This window comes from Ranitomeya variabilis, chromosome 7 (genome assembly GCF_051348905.1).
Source record: "Ranitomeya variabilis isolate aRanVar5 chromosome 7, aRanVar5.hap1, whole genome shotgun sequence".
Classification (NCBI taxonomy): domain Eukaryota; kingdom Metazoa; phylum Chordata; class Amphibia; order Anura; family Dendrobatidae; genus Ranitomeya; species Ranitomeya variabilis.
This window is the reverse complement of record NC_135238.1, coordinates 90,867,790-90,888,624: the sequence shown is the minus strand read 5'-3', so window position 1 is coordinate 90,888,624 and position 20,835 is coordinate 90,867,790. Positions and strand designations below refer to the sequence as shown.

The window sequence follows — 20,835 nt, the reverse complement described above, 5'->3', positions numbered from 1 at the left end:
AATACCTTACCAAAGTCGCCGTTTTTGCCTGTCAATCACGCTGGTTTTGTCAAAAGGGCGTGGTGAAATGGCTGTTTCTCCCCCACCTCTTGCTTATCTACCCGGCGTTGGTGTAGTGTTTCGCGCATGCGCAACTGCCGAATGCACTGGGCAGCGGCAGACAAAGAGCGCGATCTGCGCTATTCACCGGCTTTTCCGTGGCGGTCGCAACTCTGCTTCAGAAAAATGGCCGCCGCGATCTCCATCTGCGCACGCGCGGCATCCCGCGGCCATTTTCCTGAAGCCCCGGGCAGCAGAGCACTCCATTTGCGCACGCGCGGGCTCAGGAAGATGGCCGACACCACGGAAAAGTCGGTGAATAGCGCAGATCGCGCTCTTTGTCTGCTGCTGCGCAGTGCATTCGGCAGTTGCGCATGCGCAAAACACTACGCCAATGCCGGGAAGATAAGCAAGAGGTGGGGGAGAAACAGCCATTTCACCAACCCTTTTGACCAGACCAGCGTGATTGACAGGTGAAAACGGCGACTTTGGTAAGGTATTTCGGCAGCATAGGTGGGGAATCAGGGGACAAAAAATACACTATTGTAAAGCACAGCTCGGGCCCTATTTAATGGTATTTTTATCTCATACTGAAAAAATGGGGTGACAGGTTCCCTTTAAAGAGCATTCCACGCTGAATGGGAGTTATCATCATTTACCTCAGCACTTGGATATGATTGGGCTGAACCATTAAGGTTAGACATTATTTTATCTTAAGCAATTTATATTCCATATGCGGGGATAATTACTAAGTACATATAGATGTTCTATTAGTAATATACAATATTTACATATTTGGGGATCTGTGTATGTTATCGTGCAGCAATTAGATATTTATTTAGGAGCACCAGATAATATTATATAGCAAATAATAATAGGCTCCTTATTATTGTGGATTAAAACTGTCAAGACATTCAATGGGACAGAAGAGTATTCTGGTTGTGATGAAAGCTGTAAGGCTATGTGCACACGTAAGAAAAGAGGTGCAGAATTTTCTGCACAAAATCCGCAGCTCATGGCAGAATCCGCAGCCGCGGATTTGCCGCGGTTTTTATGCGGTTTTTGTGGGGTTTTTATGCGGATTTTCTGCGGTTTTTGCCACTGCGGAATTTTAACATGGAGGGGTGCAGAAACGCTGCAGATCCGCACAAAAGAAGTGACATACACTTCTTTGAAATCCGCAGCAATTCCACAGTGATTTTTCAGCACCATGTGAACAGCTTTTTTATTCCCATTAAATAACATTGTACTGTACATCACAGTGCGGATCTGCAGCGTTTCTGCGTGGAAAAATCCACTGTGGATCCGCAGCAAATCCACATCGTGTGCACATACCCTAAGTTCTTAACTACAATTGAAGACAATTTCTCTCAGTTGATAGATGACCCAACCAGAGGAGATAATTTGCTGGATCTGGTGCTGTCAAATAGACCAAATACAATTTCTGATCTATAGGTCCGGGAGCATTAGGGCCGTAATGACCATAATATGGTAAGTTTCAATATCATTCAACCAAACATTTTTCTTTCTTTTATTTTGAACGGCCTTCGACTCGATCTCGAGCAATGGTGACTTGATGGATGAACAATATGTAGTAAAATTGAACTAGAGCAAGCCTAGATAGGTCCATCAGGGTCTTCTCCACTGCTATCTTAACAATATCAAGCCATCGGATTGCTGGTCTTCCTCTTCGCCTTATTACTTCTATTCACCCGACCATAATTTCCTTCTCAAGAAACTGCTCTATTCGTATGATGAGTCTAAAGAAGGCAAGTCGCAGCTTAGTGATTCTTGTCTTGAGTGACATGTCTGGCCTGGTTTGTTCCTACATTGATTTAATGTGTTGTTCTTGCCATCCATTGATAACATCCTCCTCCAGCACCACATTTCAAAGGCATCGATTCTGCTTCAGTCTTGCTTCATTATCGTCCCGAATTTCGCATCCATATGTTACCACAGACAAGACCAAGCCACGTAGAAGCGTGTCTTCGTTGCCAGTGAAATGTTTCTTCATTTGAAGACCTTGTGACTTGATTTGCCCATAGCTTATTCAAGTATTGCATTTTCTGAACATATATTTCAGTAGGCCAACATTTCAGATTTTAAAATAATTTTTCAAGCTGGTGTTAAAGTATTCTAATTTACTGAGATAATGATTTTTTGGTTTTCATTGGCTATAAGCCATAATCATCAACATTAACAGAAATAAACATGTTAAATAGATCACTCTGTTTGTAATAACTCTATATAATATGAGTTTCACTTTTTGTATTGAAGAACTGAAATAAATTAACTTTTTAATGATATTCTAATTTTGGGAGATGCATCTGTATATACAGTTAGGAAAAAAGTATTTAGTCAGCCACCAATTGTGAAAGTCCTCCCACTTAAAAAGATGAGAGAGGCCTGCAATTTACATCATAGTTAGACCCCATCTATGAGAGTCAAAATTGAGAAAACAAATCCAGAAAATCGCCTTGTTTGATTTGGCAAGATTTATTTTGCATATTATGGTGGAAAATAAGTATTTAGTTGCCTAAAAACATGCAAGATTTCTGGCTCTCACAGACTTGTAACTTCTTCTTTAAGAGGCTCCTCTGTCCTCCTCATTACCTGTACTAATGGCACCTGTTTGAACTTGTGATCAGTATAAAAGACACCTGTCCACAACCACAACAGTCACACTCCAAACTCCACTATGGTGAAGACCAAAGAGCTGTGGAAGGACACCAGAAGCAAAATTGTAGCCCTGCACTAGGCTGGAAAGACTGGATCTGCAATAGGCAAGCAGCTTGGTGTGATTCAATCAACTGTGGGCGCAATAATAAGAATATGGAAGACATACAAGACCACTGATAATCTCCCTTGATCAAAGGCTCCACGCAAGATCTCACCCCGTGGGGTGAAAATGATCACAAGAACGATTAGCAAAAATCCCAGAACCACACGGGGGGGGGACCTAGTAAATGACCTGCATAGAGCTGGGACCACCGTAACAAAGGCTACCATCAGTAACACACTACGCCGCCAGGCACTTAGATCCTGCAGTGCCAGACGTGTCCCCCTACTTAAGCCAGTACATGTCCAGGCCCGTCTGTAGTTTGCTAAAGAGCATTTGGATTATCCAGAAGAGTATAGGGAGAATGCCATATGGTCTACTAATCCATGCACCAGACTGGTTAAAAGGTCAGAGATCACCAAGGCAGGAAATTAAAAAAAATATAGATCACTTTATTTATAATTAAATTGACAAAAACAACATATAATTGATGTGCATGTATCAAGGTAAAAATTGCAAAGGGTAAATAATTAATAATATATAAAAATTGAATATATGAAAGACCAGTTTGCATTCAGCGGATATGGTAATATCACAAATCCATATATAAAAATAAAAAAACTCCACAATGAAAACAAAGTAGACCTGTTCGGTTGAAACAAAACTGGTCGTGTTTGGACGAGACAGAATGCGGAGTTGCATCTAAAGAACACTATACCTACAGTGAAGCATGGGGGTGGCAATATCATGCTTTGGGGCTGTTTCTCTGCAAAGGGACCAGGACGACTGATCGGTGTGCATGAAAGAATGAATGGGGCCATGCATTGTGAGATTTTGAGTGCAAACTTCCTCCATCAGCAAGGGCATTGAAGATGAAACGTGGATAGATCTCTCAGCATGATAATGATCCTAAGCACACCGCCAGGGCAATGAAGAAGTGGCTTTGTAAGAAGCATATGAAGGTTCTGGAGTGTCCTAGCCAGTCTCCAGATCTGAACCCCATAGAAAACCTTTGGAGGGAGTTGAAAGTCCGTGTTGCCCAGCGACAGGCCCAAAACATCACTGTTCTAGAGGAAATCTGCATGGAGGAATGGGCCAACATACCACCAACAGTGTGTGCCAACCTTGTCAAGACTTACAGAAAACGTTTGACCTCTGCCATTGCCAACAAAGGATATATAACAAAATATTGAGATGAACTTTTGTTAATGACCAAATACTTATTTTCCACCACAATTTGAAAAATAAATCTTGCCAAATCAGACAAGGTGATTTTCTGGATTTGGTTTCTCAATTTTGACTCTCATAGTTGTGGTTTACCTATGATGTCAATTACAGACCTCTCTCATCTTTTTAAAGGGAACCTGTCACCTGAATTTGGTGGGCCCCTTCATTTCCCGTTGGCCGCACGCTGGCCGCAATATCGTCGTCTTGAAGTTGATTCGCTTTCCTTTGTAGAACACGCCTGCGCAAGGCAATCTTGCAAGGCACGTGCAGTATGCTTTGCCCAACTGCGGGCAAAGCCGAAAAGCATTAGTGCGCATGCGCCGACGCACTATGTCCCGGAACACAGCAAAATACTTCCGGGACATAGTGTGCCGGCGCATGCGCACTAATGCTTTTCGGCTTTGCCCGCAGTTGGGCAAAGCATACTGCGCGTGCGCAAGGCAAGATTGCCTTGCGCAGGCGTGTTCTACGAAGGAAAGCAAATCAACTTCAAGACGATATTGCGGCCAGCGGGAAAGGAAGGGGTGAATAAAACACCGAAAACACCGCCCATCGGACCGAAAAAAGGGCCCGCCAAATTCAGGTGACAGGTTCCCTTTAAGTAGGAGAACTTGCACAATTGGTGTCTGACTAAATACGTTTTTTCCCCAATGTACCTAATGGGAGTTACCTCTCTCCACACCATGGATCATATTGAGGACTGTGGAAAACCTGATTCATACCAAGCCAGAGTTCTAGTGACTCTCTTTACCCCTTACCGACATATGATACATTGGTATGTCATATGCTAACTTCCTAGCTTGGATGCGGGCTTACACGCTGAGCTCGCTCTTTTCCCAGCAGATAGTGACTAATTTAATCAGCCATCATGTGCCCTTAGCAGCCACAGGCGGAGCTGCGCTCAACCTATGGCTGTTGACCTGGTAAACGTCTCCATAAATCTCTGACATTTTGAGTAAACACGCACTGGCAGGGGGAGTCATTCCACATTCCCAAAGTCACGCCCCTGACAGGATCGTAAGGAGCAAATAGGTTGCTATGACAGCTGAGGGTCTGCTGAAGACTCCCATGCCTGTCATTACGATACTCTTATGAAAGCCAGCCTATAGCTGGCGTCAAAAGGAGATCATGGTTTTCTCTAAACATAGAAGTGCTAACGCACTGTTATTTATAGCACAAACAAACGACCGCAGCTTCAAGTTTCCTAAGTGGACTACTAAATACAGTAAAAAGTGGGGAAAAAAAGGTTTCAATAATATGAAAAAAAATAAAATAAAATCATCCCCTTTTGCCCCATTAAAAAAAAACAATACAAAAATAAAGTACACATATTTAGTATCACTGCGTTCATAAAAATCCGAACTCTCATACTCCTATGCACATTTTGTTGGATTAACCCCTTTCCAACATGCGTCGTGCAGCAGGAGCAGCGCTCCCACAAACCGCAGTACATGTACGTCGCCACAATCGGGTGCTGGTGTTAACTCTATGTGAGAGCTGACACCCTGCAGCAACACCCGCAATCGGTGCTAGCACCAATCACAGGCATTTACACCCTTTGATGCCGCTGTAAGTAGTGACAGCGACATCGGGGAGCATTGCACAAGGAATGGGCTCCATCAGCACAATGCTATGCGATCGTGTTGTGCTGATGCTGATGGTCTCCATGGTGACCCCCGGCTGCAAGATGGCCAAGGGGTCCTTCAGGGAACTTGGCTTCTAAGTGCCTGCTCAGAGCAGGAGTTGAGATGCCTCCTGCCCTGCATGTCAGATGCTGCTCCGATGCTCTGCAGTGCAGAACATCTGATCAGCAATATGATCCTATACAGTAATGTCCCATCCTGAAGCAATGTAAAAAAGCAAAAAATAAATAAATATGAAAAAAATAAAAAATCCCCAAATAAATAACAAAAAACAAAGAAAAAGATTAATCCAAAAAATATATATTTGTGTAAAAAAAAAAAAAAAAAAAAAAAGTACACATATTTTGTACCACCGGATACGACCCGCTCTATAAAATTGTCCCTCTAGTAAACCCCTTCAGTGAACACAGTTAAAAAAAAAAGAGCCAAAAAACAATGCTGTGTCATCATACCCCCGAACACACAAGTGCAACAAAATGCGAACAAAAAGACGAGTGTAAAAAAATTGTTCCTCTGAATACGCCATCTTGCTATGCAAAAAACAAGCCCTCATACAGCTCCATCAGCCTAAAAATAAAAAAGTTATAGCTCTCAGAATAAAGTGAGGGAAAAATAATTATTTTTTCTATAAAATAGTTTTTATTGTGTAAAAGTGCCAAAACATGAAAAAACTATATAAATGCGGTATTGCTGTAATCATACTGACCCGAAGAATAATACGATCGCTGATAGATCCAACTGCACAGGTGCAGTTTCAAACCATATTATATTCAGTATGTAAAATGAGGGGCAGGTCAGTGAGGGATCAGTGACCTGTCATAAGCCATACAGATGAATATGTAAGCAGAGCACCACATGAATACGGCCGCCCCAAACCACAAGAATCTCATTAACTGAAAACTACAAACACAGATTAAACAACAACCACAAGACAGATTTTTTCAACCAAGGTATCATTGCAATCAGTATAACGGCGCCGACCTGAGGCTGTCTGTAGGTTACTGTGCTCAATCCTGCTGACAGGTTCCAGTAAATGTGATATCCGGCTGTAATGGGACACTGAAATTGGAGTGCTTTGTGATAATTTTATATTTACTTCTTTATAAACTGGTCCTCAGACTTATGTATTAGCTAAGCATGACTAATGAGGTCTGTGCAATTACCTTGTCCAAGGTGTGAAGGTTTCTGGGATACAACATGTCCATTATTGTCCAAATAATATTCAGTGCTAAACGGCTCAGTAGCGGTCTTTGTGGTAATATGTACCTAAAATTGTGTGGAAACAAACATTTTAAAAACAAAACCCTTTTAGTCACTGCACCCTACTGTGTTAAAATCATTACAAACTAGTAACAGTGCAACTGAATCACAACATTTCTAAGCAGGATTCTTAAAAATGCTGATGAAAACAATTGAGTAAATGCAGTGGAAGCCATTTTCCATTGTCACTTTTGAAAAATAGTGAAGAAAAAATAAAGTACAACTTTCTTTTGCAATGACATACACCAAGCAGAAGAAGGATTAATTCAACTATTAACTTATTGATCTTACAACCAGATTTTGGTTTTCGTCTCTATTTAAAAAATTTTTTATACCCGCCACCTATTAAGATCCATAACTTTTAATTTTTTACATCGACACAGGCATATGGGACTTGTTTTTTAAGGGAAGATTTATATTTCTAAAGGTACCATTCAAAAGAAGTTTTCCTCTATTAACCCCTTCACCCCCAAGGGTGGTTGGCACGTTAATGCCAGGCAATGACCAGGCAAATTTTTACAATTCTGACCCCTGTCCCTTTATGAGGTTATAACTCTGGAACGCTTCAACGGATCTTGGCGATTCTGACATTGTTTTCTCGTGACATATTGTACTTCATGATAGTGGTAAAATTTATTCGATATAACTTGCGTTTATTTGTGAAAAAAAGGAATATTTGGCGAAAATTTTTAAAATTTCGCAATTTTCCAACTTTGAATTTTTATGCCCTTAAATCAGACATATGTCACGCAAAATACTTAATAAGTAACATTTCCCACATGTCTACTTTACATCAGCACAATTTCGGAACAAAAATTTTTTTTTGTTAGGGAGTTATAAGGGTTAAAAGTTGACCAGAAATTTCTCATTTTTAGGCCATGTTCACACGATCCTTTTTTTGATCCTTTTTCTGATCCTTTTTTTTTTCAGGTCCTGATTTGGAAAACCCGCAGTGCAAAACTGCACTGCTGATTTTCCTGCAGTTTCTTCTGCAGATTCCTCTGCGGGTTTTCAACAGCACTTTCCTATTGGTGCCTGTTGAAAACAGGAGCTGAATCCGCAGAAAGAAGTGACATGGTACTTCTTTTTTTCTGCAGGCAAATCCTCGCGGATTTGCCTGAGAAAAAAAGGATAGTGGGCACAGCGGTTTTTGTTTTCCATAGAGTAACATTGGACTGTACCCTGCATGGAAAAAGGACCTGAAAAAAAAAGGATCAAAAAAAGGATCGTGTGAACATAGCCCCAACCCTAACTGTAGCCTTAACCCTAGCCCCAACCCTAGCCCTAACCCTAGCAATAACCCTAGCCCTAATCCTAGCCCTAAACGTAGCCCTAACCCTAATAGGAAAATGGAAATAAAAACATTTTTTTATTTTTTTATTTTTCCCTAACTAAGGGGGTGATGAAGGGGGTTTTGATTTACTTTTATAGCGGGTTATTTAGCGGATTTTTATGATTGACAGCCGTCACACACTGAAAGACGCTTTTTATTGCAAAAAATATTTTTTGCATTACCACATTTTGAGAGCTATAATTTTTCCATATTTGAGTCCACAGAGTCATGTGAGGTCTTGTTTTTTGCGGGACGAGTTGACGTTTTTATTGGTAACATTTTCGGGCACGTGACATTTTTTGATCGCTTTTTATTCCTTTTTTTGTGAGGCAGAATGATCAAAAACCAGCTATTCATGAATTTCCTTTGGGGGAGGCATTTATACCGTTCCGCGTTTGGTAAAATTGATAAAGCAGTTTTATTCGTCGGGTCAGTACGATTACAGCAATATCTCATTTATATCATTTTTTTATGTTTTGGCGCTTTTATACGATAAAAACTATTTTATAGAAAAAATAATTATTTTGGTATCTGTTATGATCTGGTGGCCTAAGAGCAGCATGAGACGTACTCTGGAGAAGGTGGTACCTGTACTGACCGCAGACCCTGAACTTAACACCGCAACTAGAAGTAGCCGTGGAATGTACCTAGCGCTCCCTAGACATCTCGACACAGCCGGAGGACTAATTACCCCTAGAGATAGAAAAGGGAAAACTATCTTGCCTCAGAGAAAATCCCCAAAGGATAGACAGCCCCCCACAAATATTGACTGTGAGAGGAGAGGGAAAAAACATACACAGACTGAAATGAGAATTTAGCAAAGGAGGCCACTTCTAGCTAAATAGAATGGATAGGACAGAGTACTATGCGGTCAGTATTAAAACACTAGAAAATATCCACCACAGAAAATACAAAATCTCCACAGCTAACTAAAGATATGGAGGGTATTATCTGCATCTCAAGAGATACCAGCTTGGCAAAACAAATCCTTATACAGACCAAGCTGGACAAGACAAAAACATGGAAAAGAACTGAACAATAAGGCCACAGCATGTGGACAGCAAAAATCAAGGCCAGAACATATCTTTGTTGAAATGAACTGCAAAGCAGAAGAGACCAGGCAGGGATGTGAATCCTCCAGGAACAATGGACAACTGGCACTGACTAAAGGGTGAAGCAAGACTAAATAGCCCAGTCAAAATTGCAAAAAGTGAACACACCTGACAAATGCTGCGATTCAGAGACAGCAGCGCTACCACTTACAACCACCGGAGGGAGCCCAAGAGCAGAATTCACAACAGTACCCCCCCCCTTGAGGAGGGGTCACCGAACCCTCACCAGAGCCCCCAGGCCGATCCGGACGAGCCAAATGAAAGGCACGAACCAAATCATCAGCATGAACATCGGAGGCAACAACCCAAGAATTATCCTCCTGGCCATAACCCTTCCATTTGACAAGATACTGAAGCTTCCGCCTCGAAAAACGAGAATCCAAAATCTTCTCAACCACATACTCCAACTCCCCATCAATCAACACCGGGGCAGGAGGATCAACAGAGGGAACAACGGGCACCACATATTTCCGCAACAAAGATCTATGAAAAACATTATGGATGGAAAAAGAGGCTGGAAGGGCCAAACGAAAAAACACTGGATTGATAATCTCAGAAATCCTATAGGGGCCAATAAACCGAGGCTTAAACTTAAAGGAAGAAACCTTCATAGGGACATGACGGGAAGACAACCAGACCAAATCCCCAACCCGAAGTCGGGAACCAACACACCGACGAAGGTTAGCAAAACGCTGAGCCCCCTCCTGAGACAACACCAAATTGTCAACAACATGAGCCCAAATTTGCTGCAACCTGTCAACCACAGAGTCCACCCCAGGACAATCAGAAGGCTCAACCTGCCCCGAAGAAAAACGAGGATGAAAACCAGAGTTACAAAAGAAGGGTGAAACCAAGGTAGCAGAACTAGCCCGATTATTACGGGCAAACTCGGCCAATGACAAGAAAGCCACCCAATCATACTGATCAGCAGACACAAAGCATCTCAAATAAGTTTCCAAAGTCTGATTAGTTCGCTCGGTTTGGCCATTTGTCTGAGGATGAAATGCGGAAGAAAAAGACAAATCAATGCCCAGCCTAGCACAAAAGGCCAGCCAAAACCTAGAAACAAACTGGGAACCTCTATCGGACACAATATTCTCCGGAATGCCATGCAAACGAACCACATGCTGAAAAAACAACGGAACCAACTCAGAAGAGGAAGGCAACTTAGGCAAAGGTACCAAATGAACCATCTTAGAAAACCGGTCACAAACCACCCAGATAACTGACATCCTCTGGGAAACCGGAAGATTCGAAATAAAATCCATAGAAATATGCGTCCAAGGCCTCTCAGGGACCGGCAAAGGCAAAAGCAACCCACTAGCGAGGGAACAGCAAGGCTTGGCCTGCGCACAAGTCCCACAGGACTGCACAAAAGAACGCACATCCCGTGACAAAGAAGGCCACCAAAAGAACCTACCAACCAAATCTCTGGTACCAAAAATCCCAGGATGACCAGCAAACACAGAACAATGGACCTCCGAAATCACTTTACTAGTCCATCTGTCAGGAACAAACAATTTCCCCACTGGACAGCGGTCAGGTTTATCAGCCTGAAATTCCTGAAGAACCCGTCGTAAATCAGGGGAGATGGCAGAAAGAATCACCCCTTCCTTCAGAATACCGACCGGCTCAAGGACCCCAGGAGAATCAGGCAAAAAGCTACGAGAGAGGGCATCAGCCTTAACATTCTTAGAACCCAGAAGATACGAGACCACAAAATCAAAACGGGAGAAAAACAGGGACCATCGGGCCTGTCTAGGATTCAGCTGTTTGGCAGACTCGATTTAAATCAGATTCTTATGATCGGTCAAGACCACAATACGGTGCTTGGCCCCCTCAAGCCAATGTCGCCACTCCTCAAATGCCCACTTCATAGCCAACAACTCACGATTGCCGACATCATAATTGCGTTCCGCAGGCGAAAACTTTCGAGAAAAGAAGGCACACGGTTTCATCAAGGAACCATCAGAATTCCTCTGAGACAAAACGGCCCCTGCCCCAATCTCAGAAGCGTCAACCTCAACCTGAAAAGGAAGAGAAACATCCGGCTGACGCAACACAGGAGCAGAAGTAAATTGGCGTTTAAGCTCCTGAAAGGCAGAAACAGCCGCAGAGGACCAATTCGTCACATCAGCGCCTTTCTTCGTCAAATCGGTCAGGGGTTTAACCGCACTGGAGAAGTTGGCAATGAAACGGCGATAAAAATTAGCAAAGCCCAAAAATTTCTGAAGGCTCTTCACGGATGTGGGCTGGATCCAATCATGAATGGCCTGAACCTTAACCGGATCCATTTCTATAGATGAGGGAGAAAAAATGAAGCCCAAAAAAGAAATCTTCTGTACTCCAAAGAGGCATTAGACCCCTTCACAAACAAGGCATTATCACGAAGGATCTGAAATACCATCCTGACTTGTTTCACATGAGACTCCCAATCATCTGAAAAAATCAAAATATCATCCAAATATACAATCATGAATTTATCAAGATAATTCCGAAATATATCATGCATGAAGGACTGAAACACAGATGGAGCATTAGAGAATCCGAATGGCATCACAAGGTATTCAAAATGGCCTTCGGGCGTATTAAACGCAGTTTTCCATTCGTCACCCTGCTTAATACGAACAAGATTATATGCCCCTCGAAGGTCAATCTTAGTAAACCAACTAGCCCCCTTAATCCTAGCAAACAGATCAGAAAGCAAAGGCAAAGGGTATTGGAATTTGACCGTGATCTTATTCAAGAGGCGATAATGAATACAGGGTCTCAAGGAGCCATCTTTTTTGGCAACAAAAAAAAAAACCTGCTCCCAATGGTGAAGAAGATGGCCGAATATGCCCCTTCTCCAAGGACTCCTTAACATAGCTCCGCATGGCGGTATGTTCTGGCACAGACAGGTTGAAAAGTCGGCCCTTAGGGAACTTACAGCCTGGAATCAAGTCAATAGCACAATCACAGTCCCTATGCGGTGGAAGGGAAATGGACTTGGGCTCATTGAATACATCCTGGAAATCTGACAAAAACTCAGGAATTTCAGAAGAAGGGGAGGAGGCAATTGACATCAAAGGAACGTCACCATGAACCCCCTGAAAACCCCAACTAGTCACAGACATAGATTTCCAATCTAATACCGGATTATGCACCTGTAACCATGGGAAACCCAGCACAATAGCATCATGCAAATTATGCAACACCAGAAAACGACAATCTTCCTGATGGGCTGGCGCCATGCACATGGTCAGCTGTGTCCAAAACTGAGGTTTATTTTTAGCCAACGGTGTAGCATCAATGCCCCTCAAAGGAATAGGACTCTGCAAAGGCTGCAAGGGGAAACCACAATGCCTGGCAAATTCTAAGTCCATTAAGTTTAGAGTGGCGCCTGAATACACAAATGCCATGACAGAAAATGACGATAATGAGCAGATCAGGGTCACAGATAACAGAAATTTAGGTTGTACAGTACTGATGGTAACAGAACTAGCGATTCTCTTGGTACGCTTAGGGCAATCAGAAATAACGAGCAGAATCGCCGCAGTGAAAACACAACCTATTCTGACGTCTGAATCCTTGTCGTTCAGCTCTAGACACAATCCTATCACACTGCATAGGCTCAGGACTCCGCTCGGAAGACAATGCCATAGTGTGCACAACTCTGCGCTCGCGCAAGCGCCGATCAATCTGAATGGCCAGAGACATAGAATCACTCAGACCAGCAGGCGTGGGGAACCCCACCATAACATCTTTAACGGATTCAGAAAGACCCTTTCTGAAGATTGCCGCCAAGGCATCCTCATTCCATTTAGTCAGTACAGACCATTTTCTAAACTTCTGGCAATATGATTCTGCCGCTTCTTGACCCTGAGACAGGGCCAACAAGGTCTTCTCAGCATGATCCACTGAATTAGGTTCGTCATACAATAACCCAAGCGCCTGAAAAAAAGTGTCTACATTAAGCAACGCCGGATTCCCAGGTTCCAGGGCAAATGCCCAATCCTGGGGGTCACCACGCAGCAGAGATATAACAATTTTAACCTGCTGGATGGGATCACCAGAGGAACGGGGTTTCAGAGCAAAAAACAGTTTACAGTTATTTTTAAAGCTCAGAAATTTGGACCTATCCCCAAAAAACAAATCAGGAGTTGGAATTCTAGGCTCTAAAACCGGAGTCTGAACGATATAATCGGAAATACCTGTACTCTAGCAGCAAGTTGATCCACACGAGAAGCCAATCCCTGAACATCTATACCAGCGCCGAACTCCTGAGCCACCCAGAGGTAAAGAGGGAAGAAAAAAACAAAACACAACAGACTACAGAAAAAAAAATGGCTCAGCACTTTCCTTCCCTTCTTCTGAGATGCGGTTAACTCATTGTTGGCCAGTTGTACTGTTATGATCTGGTGGCCTAAGAGCATCATGAGACGTACTCTGGAGAAGGTGGTACCTGTACTGACCGCAGACCCTGAACTTAACACCGCAACTAGAAGTAGCCGTGGAATGTACCTAGCGCTCCCTAGACATCTCGACACAGCCGGAGGACTAATTACCCCTTGAGATAGAAAAGGGAAAACTATCTTGCCTCAGAGAAAATCCCCAAAGGATAGACAGCCCCCCACAAATATTGACTGTGAGAGGAGAGGGAAAAAACATACACAGACTGAAATGAGAATTTAGCAAAGGAGGCCACTTCTAGCTAAATAGAAAGGATAGGACAGAGTACTATGCGGTCAGTATTAAAACACTAGAAAATATCCACCACAGAAAATACAAAATCTCCACAGCTAACTAAAGATATGGAGGGTATATCTGCATCTCCAGAGATACCAGCTTGGCAAAACAAATCCTTATACAGACCAAGCTGGACAAGACAAAAACATGGAAAAGAACTGAACAATAAGTCCACAGCATGTGGACAGCAAAAATCAAGGCCAGAACATATCTTTGTTGAAATGAACTGCAAAGCAGAAGAGACCAGGCAGGGATGTGAATCCTCCAGGAACAATGGACAACTGGCACTGACTAAAGGGTGAAGCAAGACTAAATAGCCCAGTCAAAATTGCAAAAAGTGAACACACCTGATAAATGCTGCGATTCAGAGACAGCAGCGCTACCACTTACAACCACCTGAGGGAGCCCAAGAGCAGAATTCACAACAGGTATCGCTTTATTCTCAGGACTATAACTTTTTTATTTTTTTGCTGATGATGCTGAATGGCGGCTTGCTTTTTGCGGGACAAGATGTTTTCAGCGGTACCATGGTTATTTATATCTGTCTTTTTGATCGCGTGTTATTCCACTTTTTGTTCCGCGGTATGGTAATAAAACGTTGTTTTTTGCCTCGTTTTTTTTTTTTTTTCTTACGGTGTTTACTGAAGGGGTTAACTAGTGGGGCAGTTTTATAGGTTGGGTCGTTACGGACGCGGCGATACTAAACGTGTACTTTTATTGTTTTTGTTTTTTTTATTATTTAAAGAAATGTATTCATGAAAATAATATATATAGATTTTTTTCTTTATTTAGGATTTATTTTTTTTTTTTTTTTACACATGTGGAAATTTTTTTTTTAAACTTTTTTACTTTGTCCCAGGGGGGGACATTACAGATCGGTGATCTGACAGTGTGCACAGCACTCTGTCAGATCACCGATCTGCCTCACAGCACTGCAGGCTTACCAAGCGCTTGCTCTGAGCAGGCACTTGGTAAGCCACCTCCCTCCCTGCAGGACCCGGATGCCGCGGCCATCTTGGATCCGGGACCTGCAGCGAGGAAGGAGGTAGGAGACCCTCGGGGCAACGCGATCACATCGCGTTGCTCCGGGGGTCTCAGGGAAGCCCGCAGGGAGCCCCCTCCCTGCGTGATGCTTCCCTATACCGCTGGCACACCGCGATCATGTTTGATTGCGGTGTGCCGGGGGTTAATGTGCCGGGGGCGGTCCGTGACCGCTCCTGGCACATAGTGCTGGATGTCAGCTGCGATATGCAGCTGACACCCGGCCGCGATCAGCCGCGCTCTCCCCGTGAGCGCGGCCGATCACGTATGACATACTATCCCGTCGGTGGTCATAAAGGCCCACCCCACCTCGACGGGATAGTACGTCATATGTCAGAAAGGGGTTAAGGGCTTTTTATCTCATAGGACCCCCATGGGTGAAAATTACAAATCGGAGATTTACTTACCCTCTCCTACTCCAGTAACAGTTTTTCAATGGTGCTTCTAGCTTAAAGCTATATGCACACGATGCAGATTTAGATTAGGATCCGCAGCATTTTTGGCTGCACGGATTGTCATCAAATCCGTAATGTAGTGCACAGCCAATGTTAATCTATGGGAAATGGAGATTTGCTGTGCACGTGCTGCATAAAAATTTTCGCAGATTTGCAGCGTTTTATTTTCCACAGCATGTCAATTCTTTTGGTGGATCTGCAGCGTTTCTGCACCCATTGACTTCAACTGAGTCAGGCACATCCGCAGCAAAACCACAGGTGTAAAAAAGATCTGCGGATGTGCCTGCGAGAAACGCTGCAGATCGGGAGGAGGGAAGTGTCTGGGCAGAGCTGTGTGTGTGTGTGTGTGTGTGTGTGTGTGTGTGTGTGTGTGTGTGTGTGTGTGTGTGTGCGGGGATCTGCGTGAATCTGTGACTGTGCTGTTTGTAGGCAGGCATCGTTCGATGGGACTACTAATCCCATCAGGCTATGCCTGCTACAGTGACACCATTAGCCAATGATGGGAAAGTAGTCCCATCATCCGGTTAATGTGTTGAATGTTAAAAAAAACAAGCAAAACATACAGTACACATATAGTACATACTTATCACCTAATCCCCGAAGCCATCGATCATCTGCAAATAAAATGAAAATAAACAAACAAAATATACTCGCTGTGTCCGGAGTAATCCAATTAATAACGTTTGTCTCACGACAATCTCCCGTGGAGAGCTGTCACATCAGCAGATGCGACAGCTCTCCAGGGTCTCCGGAGATCAGTGACGGAAATAATCCTCCGCACTGTATCACTCTGCCGCCGACAGGTCACCTGAGGTCACCTGTCACTTGCGGCATTACAGAGTGAGAATTTTCTCATGGCTGTAGTGCCGTAAAGTAAACTGTGATGATACACTGCGGGAGTGTTATTTCCGGTCAGTGTGTCATTGGAGGCCCTATAGAGTGGTCACATCTGCTGATGTGACCACTCTATAGGGGAGATCGTCGTGGGACACTCGTTATTAAAGAGGGACTACGGGGGAACAAGGAGTATTTGTATTTGTTTTTTTAATTTTTTTGCAGGTGATCGATGGCTTCGATTGGATTAGGCTGGAATAAAAATTATGAAAAAGTGTGTAGTGTTTTATTTCATTAAAATACTTTTTTCTGGCTGTCTTTTTTTAAGGCGTCTTATTGACACCTCTCCATTATTAACCAGGCTTAATGTCACCTTACAATCAACAGTGACATTAACCCCTTATTACCCCATATGCCACCGCTACAGAGCAGTGGGAAGAGAGAGGTTAAGTGCCAGAATTGGCGCATCGTACAGATGCGCCAATTCTGGGGCGTCTGGGTGCTGGTATTTTTAGCCAGGGGGGCAATAACCATGGCCCCTTTCTAGGCTATGAATATCAGCCCGCAGCTGTCTGCATAGCCTTTCTGGTTATAAAATATAGGGGGACCCCACGTAATTTTTTTTTTGGGGGGTCCCCCTATTTTAATAGCCAGTAAAGGCTAAATATACAGCTGTGGGCTGATATTCAGCCTGGGAAGCTCCATGTGTATTACTCCCTTCCCAGGCTAGAAATATTGGCCCCCGGCTGTCGGCTTTCCCTCTCTGGCGCAGAAAATTGTACGGGAGCCCACAACGGGTTTTTTTTTTAATTAAAGATACTGCGTGCAGATTGTGTGTGTGTGTGTCTAACTATTTATGTACCATTTTTTTTCTATCTAATATCTATCTATCTATATTATTATTATTATTTATTTTTATAGCGCCATTTATTCCATGGCGCTTTACATGTGAGGAGGGGTATACATAATAAAAACAAGTACAATAATCTTAAACAATACAAGTCATAACTGGTACAGGAGGAGTGAGGACCCTGCCCGCGAAGGCTCACAATCTACAAGGGATGGGTGAGAATACAGTAGGTGAGGATAGAGCTGGTCATGCAGCGGTTTGGTTGATCGGTGGTTACTGCAGGTTGTAGGCTTGTCGGAAGAGGTGGGTCTTCAGGTTCTTTTTGAAGATTTCGATGGTAGGCGAGAGTCTGATGTGTTGTGGTAAAGGGTTCCAGAGTAGGGGTGATACGCGAGAGAAATCTTGTATACGATTGTGGGAAGAGGAGATAAGAGGGGAGTAGAGAAGGAGATCTTGTGAGGATCGGAGGTTGCGTGTAGGTAAGTACCGGGAGACGAGGTCACAGATGTATGTAGGAGACAGGTTGTGGATGGCTTTGTATGTCATTGCTAGGGTTTTGTACTGGAGTCTCTGGGCAATGGGGAGCCAGTGAAGGGATTGACAGAGGGGAGAGGCAGGGGAATAGCGGGGGGACAGGTGGATTAGTCGGGCAGCAGAGTTTAGAATAGATTGGAGGGGTGCGAGGGTGTTCGAAGGGAGGCCACAGAGCAGGAGGTTGCAGTAGTCAAGGCGAGAGATGATGAGGGCATGGACTAGGGTTTTTGCAGATTCTTGGTTGAGGAATGAACGGATTCGTGAAATATTTTTGAGTTGAAGTCGGCAGGAAGTGGAAAGGGCTTGGATATGTGGTTTGAAGGAGAGATCAGCGTCAAGGATTACCCCGAGGCAGCAAGCTTGTGGGACTGGGGAGAGTGGGCAAGCCATTTACTGTAATGGATAGGTTCGTTGGGGGGGTCGCGTGAGATGGGGGAAAGATGATGAATTCTGTTTTGTCCATGTTAAGTTTCAGAAATCTAGCGGAGAAGAAGGATGAAATAGTGGACAGACATTGAGGGATTCTGGTTAGTAGGGAGGTGATATCTGGTCCAGAGATGTAGATCTGTGTGTCATCAGCATAGAGGTGATGCTGAAAGCCATGAGATTCTATGAGCTGTCCCAGGCCAAAGGTGTAAATGGAGAAGAGCAGGGGCCCAAGGACTGAACCTTGTGGGACTCCCGACAGATAGGGGGCGAGGTGAGGAGGTGGTGTGTGAATGGGAGACGCTGAATGTCCGGTCTGTTAGGTATGATGAGATCCAGGATAGGGCCATGTCTGTGATGCCAAGGGATGAGAAGGTCTGTAATAATAGGGAATGGTCCACTGTGTCAAAGGCAGCCGACAGGTCGAGGAGGAGGAGAACAGAGTAGTGTCGCTTGCTCTTGGCGGTTAAGAGGTCGTTGGTGACCTTAGTTAGGGCAGTTTCAGTGGAATGGTGTGACCGGAAGCCAGATTGTAAGCGGTCAAAGAGGGAGCAAGAAGAGAGATGGGAGGACAGTTCAAGGTAGACGTGTTGTTCCAGTAGTTTGGATGCATAAGGGAGAAGTGATATAGGGCGATAGCTAGATACAGAGGATGGGTCAAGAGAGGGCTTTTTGAGGATAGGTGTGATGGAGGCATGTTTAAAGCTTGAGGGGAAAACACCAGTTGTTAGTGATAGGTTGAAGAGATGGGTTAGGGTTGGGATGAAGACTGTGGTGAGGTTTGGGATGAGGTGGGATGGGAGCGGGTCAAGTGCACAGGTGGTGAGATGCGATCTTGAGAGTAGAGTGGAGAGTTAATCTTTTGTAATGGTGGAGAAGTTGGTTTTGGAGGTGGAGGGCAGGGAAGTCGGGAGGAAGGGCTCTGGGGCTTGTTGACCAAAACTGTCTCTGATGCTATCAATCGTCTGCTTGAAGAATGAGGCAAAGTCTTCAGCGGAGATAAGTGGGGAGGGAGGAGGTGCTGGGGGACGGAGGAGAGAATTGAAGGTGTTGAATAACTGTTTAGGGTTGTGAGACAGGGAGGATATGAGAGATGAGAAGTAGGTTTGTTTAGTTGTGGCGAGTGTGGTCTTGAAAGTAGTGAGGGACTGCTTGAATGCGATGAAGTGGTCGTTGGAGTGGGATCTTTTCCATCCGCGCTCAGCAGCCCTGGAAGCTCGCCTCAGTTCTTTGGTCAGGCTGGTGTGCCAGGGCTGTCTGTTGATTTTGCGAGCTTTGGTATGTGTAAGTGGGGCAGCAGATTCCAAAGCTACAGCTATTGTGGTGTTATATAGAGCGGCAGCGTCATCCGCATTGTGTATGGAACTTATGTCTGTGAGAGGGAGGAGGGATTCAGAGAATGAATGTAGGTCAAGATGTTTAAGATTTCTGCGAGGGTGTGAAAGTTTGTGGGGTGGGGATTGTAGACATGGAGTGGAGAGAGATGAGAATGTGAGAAGGTTGTGGTCAGAGAGAGGAAGAGGTGAGTTAGAGAGGTTAGATAGGGAGCAGAGGCGGGTGAAGATGAGGTCCAGTGGGTGACCATCTTTGTGAGTGGCTGCAGAAGACCATTGAGTGAGGCTGAAGGAGGAAGTGAGAGATAGAAGTTTAGTGGCAGCTGAGAGGGAAGTGTCAATTGGGATGTTGAAATCGCCCATGATGATAGTGGGGATGTCCGCAGAAAGGAAATGAAGTAGCCAGGTGGTGAAGTGGTCAAAGAAGGTGGTGGCTGGCCCTGGGGGCCGGTAAATGGCAGTCTCTTGGAGGTTGGAGGGGGAGTAGATGCACCTCAAAGGAAGGGAGGGTAACAGAGGGTGGCAGTGGGATTGGGGTGAAGGAGCAGTTATCTGACAGGAGAAAACTAACTCCTCCGCCATGCTTGCTGCTGGGGCGGGGTGTGTGAGAAAGGTGGAAGCCACCGTAAGAGAGTGCAGCAGGGGAAGCTGTGTCAGAAGGGGTGAGCCAGGTTTCGGTGATGGCGAGGAAGGAAAGTTTGGTAGTAACAATAAGATCATGGATGTAGGGAAGCTTGTTACAGACAGAGCGAGCGTTCCACAGAGCTCCTGCTAGTGGGACTGGGGAAGTGGGGGCTGGGCGAATGGGTATAAGGTTAGAGAGGTTACGGAAGTTTGTGATGGAGCGTGGGTGGGAGGTAGAAATGACTGTGGGAATATGGTGAGGAGGACCCGGATTTGGAGAGATATCACCAGCAGTGAGAAGGAGCAGTCTATCTGTCTATCTATCTATCTGTCTCTGTCTGTGTGTGTGTGTAATCATTATTCTTCCATGGAGTATGTAAAATAACAGGTTGGACAAAAATTACATTACAATTCTTTTTTTTTTTTTTTTTTTTTTAAATAATAGATCTCTATTTAGGTTACAAAAACGCATACAAATCCGCATGAGAAAACGCATCAAATCCACATCAAAAACGGATTTTTACCTGCATTTTCCAAAACGTGCAGATTCTGTACGGAAAATTCTGCAGGCAAATCTGCAATGTGTGACATACCCTAAAGGTGTTGTCCAGGCTAA

General features: G+C 44.2%; 1 protein-coding gene across 6 annotated transcripts in view; it reads right to left on the bottom strand.

Annotated features, from left to right (window-relative positions):
- The window catches only part of PMS1 (PMS1 homolog 1, mismatch repair system component), a 440,797-nt gene that overhangs the window by 329,161 nt on the left and 90,801 nt on the right, over positions 1–20,835 (bottom strand). For all 6 annotated transcript variants that reach the window (XM_077275414.1, XM_077275416.1, XM_077275418.1 and 3 more), the window contains one exon: positions 6,852–6,954. In XM_077275414.1, the coding sequence (XP_077131529.1) occupies positions 6,852–6,954 (103 nt within the window). The remainder of the gene's footprint in view (positions 1–6,851; positions 6,955–20,835) is intronic.